At 44.9% G+C, this 19,193-nt stretch overlaps 1 protein-coding gene across 1 annotated transcript in view; it reads right to left on the bottom strand.

The window, feature by feature from the left end:
• The window catches only part of RB1 (RB transcriptional corepressor 1), a 262,129-nt gene that overhangs the window by 181,782 nt on the left and 61,154 nt on the right, over positions 1-19,193 (bottom strand). The window contains exons 8-10 of the mRNA XM_088444859.1: positions 16,706-16,848; positions 15,672-15,749; positions 13,462-13,571 (exon numbers count right to left, since the gene is read on the bottom strand). Of these exons, the coding sequence (XP_088300985.1) occupies positions 13,462-13,571; positions 15,672-15,749; positions 16,706-16,848 (331 nt within the window). The remainder of the gene's footprint in view (positions 1-13,461; positions 13,572-15,671; positions 15,750-16,705; positions 16,849-19,193) is intronic.

Raw genomic sequence — 19,193 nt, 5'->3', positions numbered from 1 at the left:
CGGGCCCCACTCACCAGTACAGATCTGGAGACTGAGACACAGCACTAGCCCCACCTACCAGATGACCGGAACGCACAGACCAAACACCTACACCTAGGATGTGCTAACAGATGGGCCAGTATTATCAAAGTGCTATATGGAGGCAGAGTATTGCGGAGGACGGATGCTGAATGGTGAAGCAGAGTCCTTGCTGGAGGAGAATCACAAAATGTAATGAGGAATCCTTACAGCAGCAGCATGGACTTGCTGTAGCACCAGTGGAGTCCCAGGAGTGATGCAGATGACGCAGGACGTATTTACAGGTAGGCAAGGATATTGGCAGACAGAATAGCAGGAGCACTTGTAGGATAAGAGGTGTAGTTTGTGAATAGACAGGAGAACTTGCAGGTGAACACAGGAACAGAATCAAAGCAGCTGAAGCCTAGAGACAGGGAGAAGCTTCTTCCTAAGAAGTGAGATGTTCTGGCAATGAGCAACTAACAGGAGCTGGTTTAAATAGGGCGCTCTCTCCTCTCACTGGTAGCTAAGATCACATGAGCGCAGCTCCTGAGATGACTGGAGGGAAGTGTTCATCTGACTGAATCCAATATGGTCACATCCATGCAGCCAGGAAGTTTGAAAACAAAATGGCAATGCTGATGCTCAGGAATGCTGCCACCGACCAGGAGAAGCGCAGGACACCATGATATACCACCACCAGGCAGGATAAGCAAGGCTAAGACGCCACTGTGTGACAGGTGTAGAATCAACAAGGTGTTTAAAGTATGGCACAGATGGCTAGAGGTGGATCGTTATTTCATACTATTTATTCCTTTCTCTTTGCATAGATACAAGTATATCTGGAGAATTTATTTTGTTTTGCTTTTATGCTCGACAGACTAAATTAAAATATAATTCTTCAATGTGGAGGGGTTAAATAATCCTATTAAAAGGAGGAAAGTTTTTCGCCATCTGGAGCGTTTCAAACCGGACAATGCCTTTTTGCAGGAATCGCATTGGAGGAAGTGGGACCCTAAAACTCAGATATTTGTGTTAAAGAGATCCACAGTGTTTCCTTTCTCAATTTAAAAAACAGCAGGGAGTAATTATATTGTTTAGCAAATATATTAATATATTTCTTGCTGACTTTCCGGGCTGCTAACTTTTGTTGAATGTTTTGATTGATGGGGAAAAATGTAAGTTAGCCTGTTTATGTACTACTCCTGGCTCCAATGCTGAATTTTCTTTAATGTGATCATGTGCCTCTAGGCCTGGGTGGAGGGTTATCTTATTTTAGGGGGTGATTTTAATATAGCAGTGTAGTCAAGTTGTGGTATTCAGCGGTGTGTGTGGTGGTGGTGGGTGATGGGAGTGGAGTTGGGACAGCACACCATGAATCTAGTCACTCCTTTCACCCGATAGATCCTTGTCGGTATTTTGCATCTTGTGCCCCAGAGTAAACCTTCATCTCCCACTCTCATCGTACATGCTCTAGATTAAACTATTGCTTTGTGCTTCATGCTCCGCTTCTTCGTGGATTCTGGTATTGCCGATATCTTGGTCTCTGGCCATGCTCGGGTATGGTTCGCCCTTTTTTTCAATTCAAATCAGTTTAAGCTGGCCTCCCTAAATCTATCTTCCTTTTATTGGCATTTCACTGACTACTTCAGAGGATTTCCAGAAGCTACTCGTTTGCTATTTCCAAAACTATTCAGATGATACTATGCATAACCTTGGTCGGCCTCTAAGCCTTTTCTGAGAGGCCATATTATGGCTTATGTTATCTAACGGTTCACACTAGCTAGTGCAACAGAAGCCCCAGCTATTCCCAGTTACTTAGTTACTTAGTGAATCCATCGGCCTCTAACTCACAATCCTACAAGGGAACTAAAGCACCTTATGATAATTGGTGCTCTGAGAAGGCCCAATTACTGTATGTATTCATTTCCAGAAAAATAGACTTTTGTTGGGGTAACTTTTCTGGTAGACGTTTGGCGAACCCGGTGAGATGAAACGTCCCCTAAACATATTTTGCCTATCCATCTCGCCCCAGACGTTTCCACCCTGGTTCCTAATAAAATAGCCCAGGCTTTTCTTCAGTACTATGAAACTCTACAAAGAACCCGATGACCCTGCCTTTGGCACTGTTCCTGAGTCATGCTGACTTTTATAAACTCAATGACTGACAGGGATGTTTTACTCTCCTCTATTATGGAACAAGAAATTTGCTCAATTAAATTGTAACTTAACAGGGACCAGATGAACTTACTGAGGCTTATTATAAACTTCTTTCCCCCATGTCTCCTCTCACCTTTCTAATCTGTACAACTCCATATTACCTGGTTAACCTGCTCCTCCAGACTTTAACACGCCCCACAATTGTTCTTTTCAAACCTGATCATGGCCCCACCATAGTATCTTCTTACCGTCTGATCTCCTTACTGAACCAAGATTTACACATTTTTTACCAACTCATGACTACGCGCCTTTAGTCTCTACTCTAAAATGTTACACCCTGCTCAGAAAGGACTGGTCAAAGGTCGCCACTCTGTACATAACATTCGTACATTTCTCGCTATGCAGATCAAGACCCATCAAACTGGGGGGGGGGGGGGGGAGAGAACAAAGTGCCTGATTGAGAGCCGGACGCAATTAGCGCTCGCTCGTCCTGAAAATAGGGGTGGCTATTCAAATGAACAGTTCGCTGTTTGCGGTCTGTTCACGCCTCTAGGTCTGAACGAGCGTAAAAAACTTGCGGTCGTTTTTTGGGAAACTATGCCCCATGGCCGCTCGCATCCTACGTCATGTCCGCTATTTATTAGATTAATCGAGTACATCGAACAGGGTATGAACTGCTCGCTATTCTTGTGGTTGGTTTTTGCTACCACAATTTTGCGAGCAGTTCTGGCTTAAAAAAAACCCAGTGATGTGGTCAATGACGCTGCTGTTTTAAATATGCACACCCATAAAACGCTGCAAATGCAGGAGTAGGTGTCAGACACATTATCAGAGGTCCGGCTAAGATTTCATTAATGTGTTTTAGTCTATGTACCGTGATCCTACTGCTTTTTTAACTATTAACTCCCTAGGTACTCTATTTAGACTGCATAGGGGCACCCTGCAGGGCTGTCCTATATCCCCCCTGCTATTCAACCTGGCTTTAGACCCCTTGTTGAGGCACTTTGAAAAAATGACTGGTTAGCATGGTATCGTGGTACAGTTCGAGGTAAAATTTTCATCCATCTTCTGTTATACTTCCACAATCCGAAAGTTGCAACACCTCTCCTCCATAAACTGAGATTTTGAGTCAGTGGCGAGATACAAGGTTAATTATGCTAAAAGGGAGGCTTTAGCCTTTTATACAGAGGCAAAATGGGGCTGGGATGTTCCTTTGGTCTTGTCATTGGGTGACTCACCAGCAAAAATATCTTTGCATCTTGTTCCCTTAGCATCCCTCCAAACTGTATGCTGTGAACTACACCCTGCTCATCTCAATAACCCCCTATGACTTTTCTAAATGGTCTCACCTTCCTCTGTCATATATTTATAGGGGTCATCTACATAAAATGATTTGATTCCCTTACTTGCTTTAGGTTATTCAGATGCTGCCAATTCTAGCAACCAAGAGTGATTTGGGGCTCCTCAACCAGGCTTTACAAAAGTTTATATGGGCCAGAAAACGTCCCAGAATCTTGTTAGTCGAATTACAGCAACATTCTAAGCTTGGGGGTGTCAATTTGCCTTATATTCATAACTATGCTACGCTTCTCTACTACACCCATACCCCATGTTTCTCCCTCTTGCAGTAGAGGATAACCTATTATATACTACCTGCTCTGCATAACGCATGGTCCATGCTAGGCTCCACTTCTCTAAATATCACTCGCCTTTTTTACAGCTATGGGGTAACCTTGTGTTTATACTAGGGGTGAGCGGGTTCGGATTTCTGAAATCCGAACCCCCCCGATCCGAGGCCGATCCGAGTCAGGCTCGACTTTTCCCGCCTGACTCGGATCTGAAATCGAGGCAAAACGTCATCATCCCGCCTTCCAGGTCTCGCGGGTTTTGGATCCTACATAAGGTACCCGCGTTGGCGCCATTTTCTCACTCGGCTGTGGACAGTGAAGAGGGAGGGTGGGAGTTAGGGCTGGCTGGGCAGTGTAGTATAGTATAGTGTAGTGTAGTGTTGCTGTTGTCCATAGGGGCTGTGTTCACTACTTCAAAGTCCATAGGGGCTGGCTGGACTGTGTTGTGCAGTCAGTTATCCATAGGGGCTGTGTCCACTCCAAAGTCCTGTGCAGTGTCCCAGTCCTAAAGGGGTGCTGTAGTGTTGTCCAGGGGGTGCTCTGTCCGTCAGGGGTGCTCCCCCCAAGTGCTAAAAAAAATAAATATATTTTTTCTGTGTTTGTGAATTGTGTTCGCAGTAGCCGCACGTGCATCAACAAAGTAGTGCCAAGCGTGCGCCTGTGTCCCATAAATAAAGGGGCGGCTGGATTGACCGCTAAAGGGTGCTGTAACCCCCAAAGGGCAGTCCAAACAAAATAAAAAAAAAATGTCTGTGTTTGTGAATTGTGTGCACTGTGGCTGCACGTGCATCAACAAAGGAGCAGCGCCAAGCGTGCGCCTGTGTCCCATAAGTAAAGGGCCGGCTGGCTCATTTCTTAAAGGGTGGTGTAACCCACAAAGTGCACTAGTCTCCAACAAAAATAAAAAATTATTTTCTGTGTTTGTGTGCGCCTTAGCCGCACGTATATATCAATATAACATAAATGGAGGACCAAACTTTCTCCGATAAAAATAAAATAGGGAAAGATCAAGAACCACTTCCTCCTAGTGCTGAAGCTGCTGCCACTAGTCATGACATAGACGATAACATGCCATCAACGTCGTCTGCCAAGGCCGATGCCCAATGTCATAGTAGAGGCCACATACAATCCCAAATGACAAAGTTCAGGAAAATGACCTTGAAAAAAACATTTAAATCATCTGAAGAGAAACGTAAACTTGCCAATATGCCATTTACGACATGGAGTGGCAAGGAATGGCTAAGGTCTTTCCCTATGTTCATGACTAGTGGTTCAGCTTCACATGACGATGGAAGCCCTCCTCCCGCTAAAAAAAATCAAAAGAGTTAAGCTGGCAAAAGCACAGCAAAGAACTGTGCGTTCTAAGAAGATATCACAAATCCCCAAGGAGAGTCCAAGTGTGGTGGCGGTTGCGATGCCTGACCTTCCCAGCACTGGATGGGAAGAGGTGGCTCTTTCCACCATTTGCACGCCCCCTGCAAGCGCTGAAAGGAGCACCCACAGTCCACTTGCTGATATGCAAATTGAAGATGTCACTGTTGAAGTACAACAGGATGAGGATACTGGTGTAGCTGGCGCTGAGGAGGAAGTTGGCGAGGAGGATTCTGATGGTGATGTGGTTTGTTTAAATCAGGCTCCGGGGGGGACAGTTGTTGTCCGTGGGATGAAAAAGCCCATCATGGTCATGCCTGGGCAGAAGACCAAACATCCCACCTCTTTGGTCTGGCAATATTTCTATCCAAATCCGGACAACAACTGTCTTGCCATATGTACCATATGTGAAGGTGAAATAAGTAGGGGTAGGGACGTTAACCACCTAGGAACATCCTCCCTTATACGGCACCTGCAGCGCGTTCATAAAAAGTTACTGTCAAGTTCAGAAACTTTGGCCAAGACCGTAAGCAGTCCAGGGACACCTAAATCCCTTTTTCCTGTTTTATCCAAGGAATCGGTGGATGAGGAGGATGAGGACGACATCTTGCCTCCGTAGAGCCAGTTTGTGCAGGGACACATTAATTGCCAGCTTGTTTTGTGGGGGCCCAAACGAACCAATCATTTCAGCCACAGTCGTGTGGCAGACCCTGGCGCTGAAATGATTGGTTTGTTAAAGTGTGCATGTCCTGTTTATACAACATAAGGGTGGGTGGGAGGGCCCAAGGACAATTCCATCTTGCACCTTTTTTTTTTTTCTTTGCAGTATGTACTGTTTGGGGCCTAGTTTTTCAAACTGCCATCCTGTCTGCCACTGCAGTGTCACTCCTAGATGGGCCACGTGTTTGTGCCGCCCACTCGTGTCGCTTAGCATAGTCATCCAGCTACCTCTGTGCAATCTTTTGGCCATAAAAACAATATTGTGAGGTGTGAGATGTTCAGAATAGACTGGAAATGAGTGGAAATGAAGGTTATTGAGGTTAATAATTGCATAGGAGCAGAAAAACCCACAAATTCTGTGATTTAAGATGTTTTTATGCTTTTTTTCAAAAAAATACAGATCCAAAACACAAAGCCAGGAACCCAAAACACGGAAGGGTGGTTTTGGCAAAACCAATCCAGATCCAAAACACGAAGAAAGATTCAGATCCAAAACCAAAACACGAAAAGTGGCCGGTGCACACCCCTAGTTTATACCGGGCATAGCTTACCTCTTTTCAATAAGGCACGCACAAGTCTTAGGTTTTATCTATCAATTATTACATGATCGCACTAAAGAACCGCTCACACATTCTCAACTTCAACAGAAATTCCCAGGCGTGCAAAGTAGTCAAAACCAAGAGCAGGAAATAGTGAGTTTGTACTTCCTGCAGATATCACGGACATATACTGTGACATATCTCACAGTGTATTGGCTCCTATATCCACACTCATCCCCATTTCCCCACTCATTCCCTGCATACACAGCCTGATGCGGCCGACTTTTACATTATAAAATATTGCATCGGACAGACATGGTGGACGATCTGGCATGCCCGTCCAATTGATATTTTAGCATTGGTCGGTCACGCACAGTATAATTATTGGGGCAAACCGCTGATATCGGGCGGATCAGCCCAATAATTGTATAGTGTATCCCCAGCATTACTCACATGCAATGGAAACGTTTTTTCTATGTTCTACTGAAAAAACAAGAGATATGGTAAGAACTTACCTTTGTTATCTCTGTTTCTACGAAGTCCATAGGGTCCACAGGGTTGACCTTGGGGTATAGGTTGGGAACCAAATCCGGGCACCACGCAGTTAAAGCTTTTAGCTCCCAGGATGCACTTGAGTCCACTCTCCCTATAACCCCGCCCCCCAGCCAGAGGCACCTCAGTTTGTAAGTAGCCAAAGGCCGGAGGAGGAGAGAAAGAGAGAGAGAAAACTGGAACACTCTAGAACCATACTCACAGAAAAGGAGACGGGAAACCGGTGACCAGTAACACAGCCCATATGAAGCCAGGTGCGTCAGGGCGGGCGCCCTGTGGACCCTATGGACTTCGTAGAAACAGAGATAACAAAGGTAAGTTCTTACCATATCTCTTGTTTTCTACTTCAGGGTCCATAGGGGGTCCACAGGGTTGACCTTGGGGATGTCCCAAAGCAGTTCAACCAAGGGTGGGGACGCTCCTGTGCTGAGAGGAGAATCCGTCGCCAAAAAGGAAGCATCCTGAGAGGCAAAGGAAACCAATGCCTAGAACCTTAAAAAGGTGTGGACAGAAGACCACGTGGACACCTAGTAAGGCAAAACAGCCGAGGCGCCACGACGAGCCGCCCACGAGGGTTACACGCCCGAGAAAAAAACAAGCCTCAACGACAGAAATGCCCACCCATGGGTAGGCCCCTGAGGAAGACATACGAGGCCATCCAGCCAACATTTCATTATAGGCCGGCCATCGTTTCCTGTTAAAACCAGAAACCGCAGACCACCAATAAGGAGTCCGATTACCATAAGGAACCTGAACGGATCACATAAAGCCAAAGAGGCCGGACCACAGTCCATGAGGCCACACCAGCCGAGAGGACTGGGAACTGAATGGCCATACCATAAGTTCCAGAATAATATGGAACCTAAAAACCACTTTAAGAAGAAACACAGGGCGAGAGCAACTCACACCCTGACATGATGCCCTCCAGAAGAGGGAGCCACATGAGAACGCTCCCAATTCAGACACTCTCCTGGTTGATTTAAACACCCTGAGAGAGAGAGAGAGAGAGAGAGAGAGAGAGAGAGAGAGAGAGAGAGCTTAAACAATAGACCATGTAATGGCTATCACAACCAGCGGTTCCATTGACTGTCCCCGGAGGGAACAAAGAACCACTACTAACTCCCCAGGAGTTCCTAGGGAGGACAAGTGGAGGCATAATCCAGAAAACACTCCAAAGGATGAACTGGATACCAGAGCGGAGCAATTCCATATCTTAACCATACCGACAGTGTAGAGATCCGCACTGTCAGGAAGGCCAGGCCAAGGGTGAAACCCAAGCCAGCCGGAAGGAATGCCAGAATATCTGGAAATCCTGGACACCGGAGGATTGTATCGACAGGTACGATACCATAAGAATTATGTATGCCACAGTCAGTGGCAGATCCCAGCAAAGTCTGGCCTATCTGCTCTAAACATCTCAATGAAGACAGAGCCAGGGAAGCCCGAGGACCACAGTAGGGGCGCAGTTAAAGACAAGCGATCCAGATCCAGGGAAAAACAAGGACCCTGAGACAACAGGTCCAGATAGTGAAGCAGTAGGAACGGAGCATCGATGAGGAGACTCCGAAAATCTTAGTACCAGTGATGTCTGGGACGACCTGGAGCCCCCAGAAGGAAAGCCCCTCCGTCTCGAATTAAACTTCCGAAGACCTCGAGGAAGAAGGGAGACCGGAGGACACAGGTACACAAAGTGGAAGGACCACTTCACTGACAAAGAGTCACTGAAGGTAGCTTCAGTACTCCTAGAGCTGGACTGTAACACCGGTAATGTGTGATCGAGTCAGAAGGCCATGGGGATCAATCCCCTCAGGGAGGCCCCCTCTGCTCACCAGGAGTTGAAACCTCTCTTGGAGAAGAGACTAGTCCCCGGGATGCACGCCGTGACGGCTGAAGAAGCCCGCTTCCCAATGGAGAGCTCCGGGAATAAACACCGCAGAGTTGGCCAGGAGAAGACCCTTGGACTACGTCAGAATGGGTGACATTCCTGACATTGCCACCCAACTACCAGTGTTGCCTAGATGGAAGCCACTGTTGTGACACTGTCGGACTGAACCTATTCAGGTTTACCGTGACATATGGGTTAGGCCAGAGTGAAAGTCCAAGACAGCCTAAAGTATCAACAAGTTAAGTGGCAGAGCAGAAGCGACAGACGTCCAACTGCCCCAAAACGAATGCGGACCAGACACTGTCTTTAGCAAAGAACACCCTGGACGAGATGGCCATAGCCACCCGGACAGAGACCAACTCGCCTCCGGAGAAAGTATCATCGTTCGAACAGCGATCCGATGGAAAAAACTCGATCCATCTGGAGGGGAGTCAATTATGGCAAGGCCTGGAATGGAACTGAGCACATTCCACCCTACCAAAAGGTAGACACTCTGGTAGACCGCGCATCACAAAGAGTAATGACATATGTCGACTGCGTAGATATCCGCACACTCCAAGTTGAAAAGTGGAGATCTTGTCTTACGCCAGAAAAATTCTCAGATTCTGAGAATCCAGCAGTGCTCCCAGATGAAGAAAACCCTGTGAGGGATGCAGGGAGGACTTTTTCTCCGTTGACTAATTATCTGTGCCGAGAAGAAGCCACGGTTATCCTGACCTGGCGGTAAAGTACCTTGGTGATCTTGCTAAAAGCAGGAGACCGTCCAGAGAAAGGAGCATTCGGATACACTGAACAGGTGAACTGTCAGAAAATCCATAAAGCTGGTAAACCCCGGTGGAGTTGAGGACAGCCCCAAAAGGCAGAGGCCGAAACTTACAAGTGTTGCTGTGGCACAGCAAACCTGAACCCATGCTGATGAGAGGGCTCTGTATGTACCCGTAGGTACGTATCATGAATACTCGGATATACCATAAAATCCCCAGGTTCCAAACATCGGAAGATGGAGCATGGACGATTCCACCTGAGTCAAGGCACCGTTGGAATCTGATTCAGGGATTTGAGACAGAGTATAGGCAAAGGAGGACCAGTCGGTCACCGCCCCAGAAAGAAAGTAGAACAACCAGTCCCTCACTGAGATAGTGAGGTTGGCCGAAATAGCTCTGCTTACCACAAAGACTGTATAGCTTTCTGGGATTGTAAGGCCCTGATCAGGTCTGAAGAAGGGCCCGTGTAACAATGCCTGTGAGGAGGCTGCCTGAGCAATGAGAGGCCGTTGAGAATCAGAACCTCACTCTGGAAATTCCCCAGATGTAGACCTGTCCCGTCAGGCTGAGGGTATATCCTCAGGTGTAGAAACAGGGTCGTCCGGAAGTCCAGGACTGCTCGGTACTGGATATGGTGGCCCCCATGGAGGCCGACAGCCTAGGAAAAAACAGGCCTTTAGGCTGACCCTGAGGACAAAAAGACTTAACAGAGTTAGTCCGAATGTAGTGGGAGTAGCTAAAGACGGTATCTCCCCATTAGTGATACTGCCAATGATGCAACGATCTTGTCAAGGTCAGGACCAAACAAGAACTTCCCCATGGAAGGAGTGTGCACCTCTGCTTTCCCATAACGCAGCCATAGGGTACTGCGGCGGATACAGACGCCGCCGAAACCCTGAAAGTTAGAAGACCGGCATCCCATGAGGTAATCCCACATATGACCACTGCATATTTTATGTGAGCGGCAAAAGATATTTGAACCTCAGACGTGTTGGAGGGGAAAAACGTCACAAAAGCATCACCATGCGATGGCCATGGTAGGACGGGCAACAGGCCCTGAAAACGAGTACATTGATTTCAGGCAAAGTTACCACCTACGGATCCGTAAAATATGTCCAGGCCGGGATGGGAGGCGTATTAATGCCTGTAACCCGATGATTAACATACAAATCCATCCCAGAAGGGGATTTCCATTACTTGTGAGGACCCTCAGGGAATGGGAAACAGGAGGCCTTTGTGACTCCTCGTATCTGGCGACAGCCAGACTCCCGCTATGAGATCCACCCTTGGGCAGAAAACGGGAGATGTATGATACAGGTGCAGGATCGACATTCTCTATATCCAGAATGAACCTGGCTACCAGCCCCAAAGCAGGGATATAATACTTGAAATCGGCTCCCCCCATATGAGAGGGAAAGAGCCGAATATACCATCCAGTTCACGGCAGAGCCACTGGTCAGTAACCACAGGGCGTATATCACGCCAATTAGTATTTCGTATAAAACGACATCCACCTGGGTGGCCGTTGTGGTAATCCCTGCAAGGGGAATGACAGACCGATGTGGTATCGGAGGTAATTCATGTACTGTGAAAAACCCCGGCGGGGAGCGACAGTCTGTTGCACAGGGGTAAATTGCAAGAAATTGCGAGATACCCCGAGTTCAAAAGGGCAGTATGGTGAAGTAACTCCAAGCGAGTGACGACAATGGGGCCCGCCCGGCGATCCTCAAAGGAGAGGATCCTGAGAAATAAACCGCCCTTTAAGGGGGTCGTGCAAGGGGCCCCGCACCAGATGGTGCCGCATACATAAACCTTTCTGAGTTAAAATCCTCCGCACTAATTCCTGCAGGCTATGACTTGCAGGATAGCAATAATGGGTGCAGTATCGTGTGCAATCTCCTGGTCAGATATATCTGACTATCTTGACGGAAATATTAAGCAGCGCCATACCGGTCCTGACTGACGCTAAGATTAGCTGCAGGGACCCATTATCAGCGTATGCAACTCACAGTTCCATCTAAAATATGGCAACGTGCAGCACGCAACAGTATGTGACAAACCTCACAGATATTAACAAATATATATATGTGAGGTCTCAGAACCACCCCAGGTACACCTGTATTAGGGCAGATAAAGAAAAGGGATAGATATACACTGACAGGTGAGAGAAAAAGCAGACAGTCAGCACTAGCATAAGTCACATACAATGCAGAAAAATATATATACATACATAAGCATGACATATAATATACTGCACAATGTCGCTACATTCAACTGCCCAGATTCAGTGTCTGGGAAGGCTATAGCGCTGTGTACACTCACCCAAAATGGCCAGGTACGCAGGGGGACTGGGCTCACTGACATCCTAAGAGTTCTGCAGCACCACAGAGAGAAAATGACCACTGGAGACCTCAGAAGAAGCGTGGCCCGCGGAGGAAGCAGCTCAGCGACGCCAGACTATATTATTGAAAGGCGCGCTGAGCTGAGGGGAGGAGCCGCTAGACAGGGAAGGCTTCCTCCCCTGGCTAGCAATTAACCCCCCGGGATGCCGGCTCCCGCTGCCGCTATAATCCCTGGTGGGCTGTGGACACGCGGGGTATGCCTCCATGGAGGGGGAGCCCGCCGCCACCGCTAGCGCCTCCGGTCTGTCCCCAGAGACCGGAGGCATAAGGCTGCATACACACGTGGATCACCGCAAGCGGTGACCACGCGACTTACCTGTCCCCGTCGATCCGGCAGCAGCCCAGGGATTCCTCCAGAGCCCGGCTAGTACAGACTCTGGGGTCCCGCTGCGATCCCCAGATCTGTACTGGCGTCGCAGCGCCGGCGGGGTGTAGGAGCGGCAGCTCAGACATCCATTGGACAGTCTGATGCTGCCGCTCTGAAGAGTAGTAAAAAATAATAAAATAAAACGCTTTTAAGCTTAGGGGCTGCTAAGCAGCCCCCCTGCAGTAACGGTGACCCAACTCCGGCCGGGCACCAACTTAAACTGAGGTGCCTCTGGCTGGGGGGCGGGGTTATAGGGAGAGTGGACCCAAGTGCATCCTGGGAGCTAAAAGCTTTAACTGCGTGGTGCCCGGATTTGGTTCCCAACCTATACCCCAAGGTCAACCCTGTGGACCCCCTATGGACCCTGAAGTAGAAATTTTCAAAAGTGTGTGTGTGTGTGTGTGTGTGGCAAATAGACTGGCACTCTGCTGAAATGAACTTCTGTGCTCCGATGCCCTCTGCGTATATAAAATGTAGCGTGTCGACCTAATGACCCTGTCGACCTTCAGTACCTGTCGAGCTTCTTACCAGTCAACCTTTAGTGTGTCGACCTTTAGACCCTGTCGACCTATTGCCTGTCTAACTGTCATTGTCTACCAATTTACTGTAGACCTAATGATCTACACCCAGTGTTTTGGCACAGCCAAGTAAAATAGTCTGTGGCGCACACTAAACGGGCTACTTAGCGCGATTTGAGGATAGTTGTAGGTGAACACATCGGTAGAGTAAATAGGACTTATACCGAACTACATGTGACTACATCCACTAATTCTGAAAATTATTAACTATAAACACCTTATTCAATGTTACCAAAATATTGTACTTCAGACTTAAGTTTGCTTTAATAAGATTCAGTAAAGTTTACACTTCCTAGTGTATATATATATATATATATATATATATATATAATTGAATTAACAGTTTGGTACCACCACTCATTAACAGCAATAGTGGTTCCAGTCATGTTTGCAAGCTGTCACAGTCTCTCTGAGGACCACAAAACACAGAATGTTCAACAAGAGCTGGATTGTTGCAGATCTTCACTAAGTGAAAAATAGCCTGATGGTAAAATTTACCTCTCCTGAATATCGACTTTTAGAGTGTTATCATTTTCCAAAAAAAGCCTTGCATCAATGTCCTTGTTTCTCTTATAAAGCTCTTCGTACTGCTGGGAGATCACATCAATCTGAAAAAATATAAACATTATGTGGTAAAATCATTACACAGTCAACATTACACATCTGAACCAGGCATGCCAGCAGAAAGCAGGGAAGCAGTGTCTAAGGGCTGCTAGAAACATTTTCAAGAGTTAAACCTTTATCTTATGGACAAACATAACCATTCATACACATAGCTAGTCCAAAATGGAAACGATGTTTGTTGCAAAGTAGGTAAAAGCGCAATGTTTGGCTGATTTAAACCTTTCTTCAGGTGAAAGAATTATATGTTATAACAAAAATAATATAGGTATAGTTAACGATGTGCCATGGTCATCACAATCACTAATACAATTACAGGTACTGAGGACATACAACATATACTACATTTCCACACTATGTATCCGCACCCAAAATGCACTTATTGTAGACAGACATCCACACAGATAAACTGGGGGCTCACACGCAAGCATAAGCCGAGTGCAACAATATGCATGTAACTGTTGCAGTATGTGTCATCCAAATTATTCATTTTTCTATGACACTATCTTATCATTTTGGAATTATAGAGGGTGGTCCATAAGTGTGGAAACACCCTTAGCAAAGAAAATGAGTAAAAAAATATTAATTCAGTGTCTACACGATCGGTATGATTTACCGGCAGACAGGATGGCGGAGGTCAGAAGACCATCAGCGACCGGTAAGTAGCTTGGTACGACATCTTGACTGGATCCAGTCTAGACATATGATATGGGAGTGGGGGAATAAAAATACATAAAAACGAAGAACACCATTGTTTGTTTTTATGTAATGAAATTCTGCATCTGTTTGATGTGTCAGATGAATACCTTCCCAATTAAAAAATTAGGAGTTGCATCCAAGATGGCCGCCATACTGGTGACATACCCTAAAATATTTTCTCCCCACTCCCATATCAAATGTGTAGACACTGGATTAATATTTCCTTACTCATTTCCTTTTAATAAGGGTGTTTCCACACTTATGGACCACCCTGTATAATAAATGTAAAACAAAAATGTTAATAAATGGTAAGATACTTTAAAACTCATGTACCATTGTGGTTATTATTTTAACTGTAAAATGATACACATTTCTTACTGGTAGAAGATTATATAAAATACATTTTTATTCTGGAAATTAATCTCAATTCCGTTTGTAATGCATATATCTGTTACATACCTGACTAACCCCTTCATTAGGAGCTAATAATTGCATGTTATAAAATACTGCAAACGTAAGTATGTTCTGAACTAGGGCTTGAACTACATACTATTATGCAGTTTATAGTATAGTATGGTAGACGCTTAGCAGCAGGTGCCCTAATATTGGGAGCCTGATAATCTGCTAATCACAGTGGGAGGAGTTTTGCAACAACAACAAAAAAAAACCAACCATCCACTTTTAAGTAAATAAAAAAGCTACATGTTATTGACAGGATGTAATGAGCCTTTCACTGGATGGATTTGGACGAAAAACTTCAGAGTGGTAAAATTGGATCCCAGATGACATACTAGGGGGTTGAGGTCCCGGTCGGACCTACCACTGGTGTACGCTGGGCATAACTTTGACCCAGGAGCCTGTTCTGGGCCATCAGAGGGGTGGCAATTGATCTGGGATGACTAACTTAATAACTTGAAGATTTAAACACGGGAAACGCCGGGTACTTCAGCTAGTACATGTGTATATACACAAGCCTAGGTGAGGCACTGTGTTCGGTTGTAGTGTTAACAGGGGCACTCATCAGGACCTTCTGCTCCCATATCCCATTGAAGCTAAAGAACGCTGCACTGACCTACTAGAAATGCATCTGGTACCTCCTGCACTGAATGTGGATGCGATTTCAGCCAGTGTCGCTTGTCTGCTGCCACAAACGCCGCTGGTCACGGTCATTGAGAACCCGTGGTCGGCCACTCCGCTGTCCACAGTGGGTGGTAAAGACTTCCATGATTGGTATTCCCGGTACACAAGTGACACCGTAGATAAAGGAATGTTAAATGTCCACACAACTACAGAAATGGAATGTTCCATCCATCGGGCACCCACTATCATGTCCCCTTTCAAATAATATATATATATTTTATTACGTATTCTCTGCATTATAATCATACCTTTGGGAGTCCATCTATAGTTGAAATACCGGTGGAATCCAGGAAGTCAACAAAACTAGACAAATAAACATTTTTCACCTAGGAAAAGGACGATAAGTAAAAACAGATGCAAAATTAAAGAAAATTTTAAAAAGGAATAGAGATAGAGTCATTTGAAGATGAAGTTATAGAATCATCTGTAAGAAATGTAGATTCTAGGAGGGTGACATATGCAAAAAAAGAATAATTGTCAGTACATTATATTGTACGTGACTATCTGCTTTTAGACTTCTAGGTGTTCAGACTCGCAGGAGAAATGGGAAGACATTTAAATAAACAAAATATATGTATGTAACCAAACTGCACCTGAGCAAATGTAATCACTCAGATATGGTTGTCTAGCATTCTGGGAGCAAGACTGCTCAAGAACTCAGTTTATTATTTCCTACTCATTTTTCAGATCTGTATAGACCTTTACTTTCGTGAACTGAAACAAGGAGTACAAAGAGGATGCTGGGAGTTATTCTCTGTACCTGCATAAACAAGCGATTCCTATAAAAAAGTGATTAAAAAAAAAAAAACACATACTTGCTGGTTTACAAGCTTCCGATGAACGAAAAACAGGTATTGAACATATAGAAGATGGAGAACAACCAAAGTGGGAAGTAACGTCCGAGAAAATTATTGTTACTAATTTACTACATTAAAAACATAAACACTGCTCTACGTGTATAATCCCCTAAACTGTAAAATTAGAAGGTTTACAACAAAATGGTTAATGAAAGTCTCACATAGATTAATCAACCTAAAATGGTTAATACACTTCTTAACAGGGTCTTAGATTTAAGTCAGCAGTAATCACAAAATTGTACTGCTCTAAGAAATGTGTAATTTCCAGGTAGACGAACAGGTGGCGTAGCAATGGTCAATGTTCCACATGTGTAATGCTTTAATACTTTGCAGAGCAAATACCTCCATCTACCCATTTATATTTGAGGAAAGAACTGTTTATACTTCCTCAGCCAAAAGTAAACTGAAAACAGGGAACTTTTTACCTCATCAACAGGACATTCGTTCTCCTTACAAAGAGCCTCTATGACTCTGGGGTCAGACAGCTGCGACGAGCGTGTATTCCTGTTCTGACCACGGCGGGACGCACGGGTTGCTCCGTTGATGGATAATCCATTCACTGTGCTCTCTGTGTTCAAGTGACAGCAGAATAGTTACACATATTAACTATATATATGTAAAAAGTTCTATTCAGTATGGTCAAGTCATGACTTACTCCTAATTATATGAAAAATACTAAAAAGCTTACTGTAATATTAATGTACCTTTATTGAGCAAGTGCTTTTAAAACTAAAATGGATGGTGAATAGACATTCACAAAGGGCACTTGCAGGCAGATTATTAATGCCCAGTACCACCACAGTGCACAGCTTGAATTTGCACAGTTGAACTGCACGGGATGTAACTCTGGTTCAAGTATGACATATTATATAGTTGTAAACACTTCAGTGGACTGCAACTACCCAACTACTTTGTATACTATGAATTGGTCCTTTTAACCTGGGGCCTGGAATGGATGCACTAGTATCATTAAAAAAAAAAAAAAAGGAAAAAGGAGTGTATCTGTTCCCTTCCTTGCCCAACAGATGTCCTTGCTTGGACCCAATGCTTCAGAGATTCACCCAACCCACAACCACCTTCAAGACGATTTTGTAGTATCTCTTCTCCCCATTGACACACACACACACACACCATAGAATTCCCCCCCAGGGCTTTAGCCACAGGTCCTATGCAAGTTGTCTTTATCAAGAACATTACGTATCTGCCAGTTGGTCAGTAGTACGTATCTCCACCCATTTCTGCTCCTACAAGAGGCACTGTCTCGCCCAGAGAACTTTGGGTTTATAACTGGTTGTAAAATTACTTTAGAAAAATCAATTGCATTAACTCTCTAGGTAGGGGCCTGACCCAGTTTGCATCGTTTTGTGTCACCCAGCAGTATCACTCCCACAGTTTCTTTGATTTATACACAGAGGTGCCAAATGTCATGGGATAGCAGTATGTTAAGGTAATGGTAGGTGACATCTTGGAAATGGTCAGACCTGCATCAGTTGTGGTCTGTCTGAACACGTCATTGACCATTAACTGCTACACTGCATTGGTTGATAACCATTTGCAGCCCCTTCATGGACCTACACGATACTAGGCATTTATCCCATGACTTTTGGCACTTCGTTGTAGGCTCATTATAGAAGACCTATGGTCTTACCCCCCCTGCCAAATTCACATAAGCCTGGGAGCAGGACCTGCACAAATCTCTCGAACCGTCTCAGCGGGAAAGGATTTTCTACATTCACTCAAGTTTAAAGTCATTGGTGCAGGTGCCCTAGTGCTCTTAGGAAATGGTTTCCTGGCGTTTCCGAGGTCTGCTGGGGCTGTGGGCACTCTCCTGTGTACACCCGGCATATTTGGTGGGATTGTCTGACATTTCAACTGTTCTGGCAGCAGAACATCCTAGTAGCCAAGGAAATTGTAGAGAAAGAGGTACCAGTAGATCCCGGTTGTGGATCCTTAATATCATCAACAGTTATCCGATCTCCACTTGGAATATCTCAGTAGAGACTTCATATAATAATGCTGCCACGGCTCGAATTTCTGTTCAATGGAAGTCCCCCATCTCATCCCTCAACTTGCAGATTGGTTTTGTAGACTCGACTCTTCTATGACAATGGAGATCATCATCCTGGCTGTTTTAGACCACAAATTGTGATGCTTGGTCTTTCCTTGTCGTTTAATAAAGTTTACATAAAAGAAAAAAAAAATCCTGAAAATCTTTTGAGGTGTGCAAAGTAAGTGATTATTTTATACTTCAACCACAATAAACATGCTTGGAACTGTCCCCTTCCCTTTAAGTAGAATAATGAGCTTTCTATTGAAATCCACAGAACCAGAATTGCTTAGTTATCACAAATGTAGACAGTTAACATACTGAAAAACTGTTTTTACTTCCCCTGGAACTAATCGAAGAAACATTTAAAACTATTTAAGCATATAATCCCCTGCACAGAAACATAACAGAAGCATAAGTAGCCAATACAATAAAGGAAGAGGAATGAAAAGGACCATTTTCATATAGAGGCGGCGGCTGGACGCTCCTCTATTTCACAGTCTCACTGAGCAGTATGTACAAAGTAGCAGTATAGTATAGCTACAGCAGTAATTAGACTGACCAATGGAGTAGTTCTGTGGGCACTCCAATAATCAATGCAGAACTGACTCTGATATTTCAGTAGAAAACAGCAGCTAAGTACATGTGAACTGTGATCACAAAAGTCTGTGAAGCTATGCCCAGTACACATTTGGGAACCAATGTACCATTTAGAGTGGAAATTAGATCTAAGTTCAAATTATGTGTAAGGCATGAGAAAAGGATATTTATGTTCTTACCTGGTTAAATACTTTTCTTTGAGGTCCATAGAGGACACAGGGATTACACTGGGGTATAGGCTGTGCAGAAGAGACTTTGCAACGAAT

The sequence above is a fragment of the Taudactylus pleione genome, unplaced genomic scaffold (genome assembly GCF_031769625.1).
Source record: "Taudactylus pleione unplaced genomic scaffold, aTauple2 ptg000005l, whole genome shotgun sequence".
Lineage (NCBI taxonomy): Eukaryota > Metazoa > Chordata > Amphibia > Anura > Myobatrachidae > Taudactylus > Taudactylus pleione.
The sequence above is the reverse complement of the archived record's forward strand: the minus strand, read 5'-3'. Positions and strand labels throughout refer to the sequence as shown.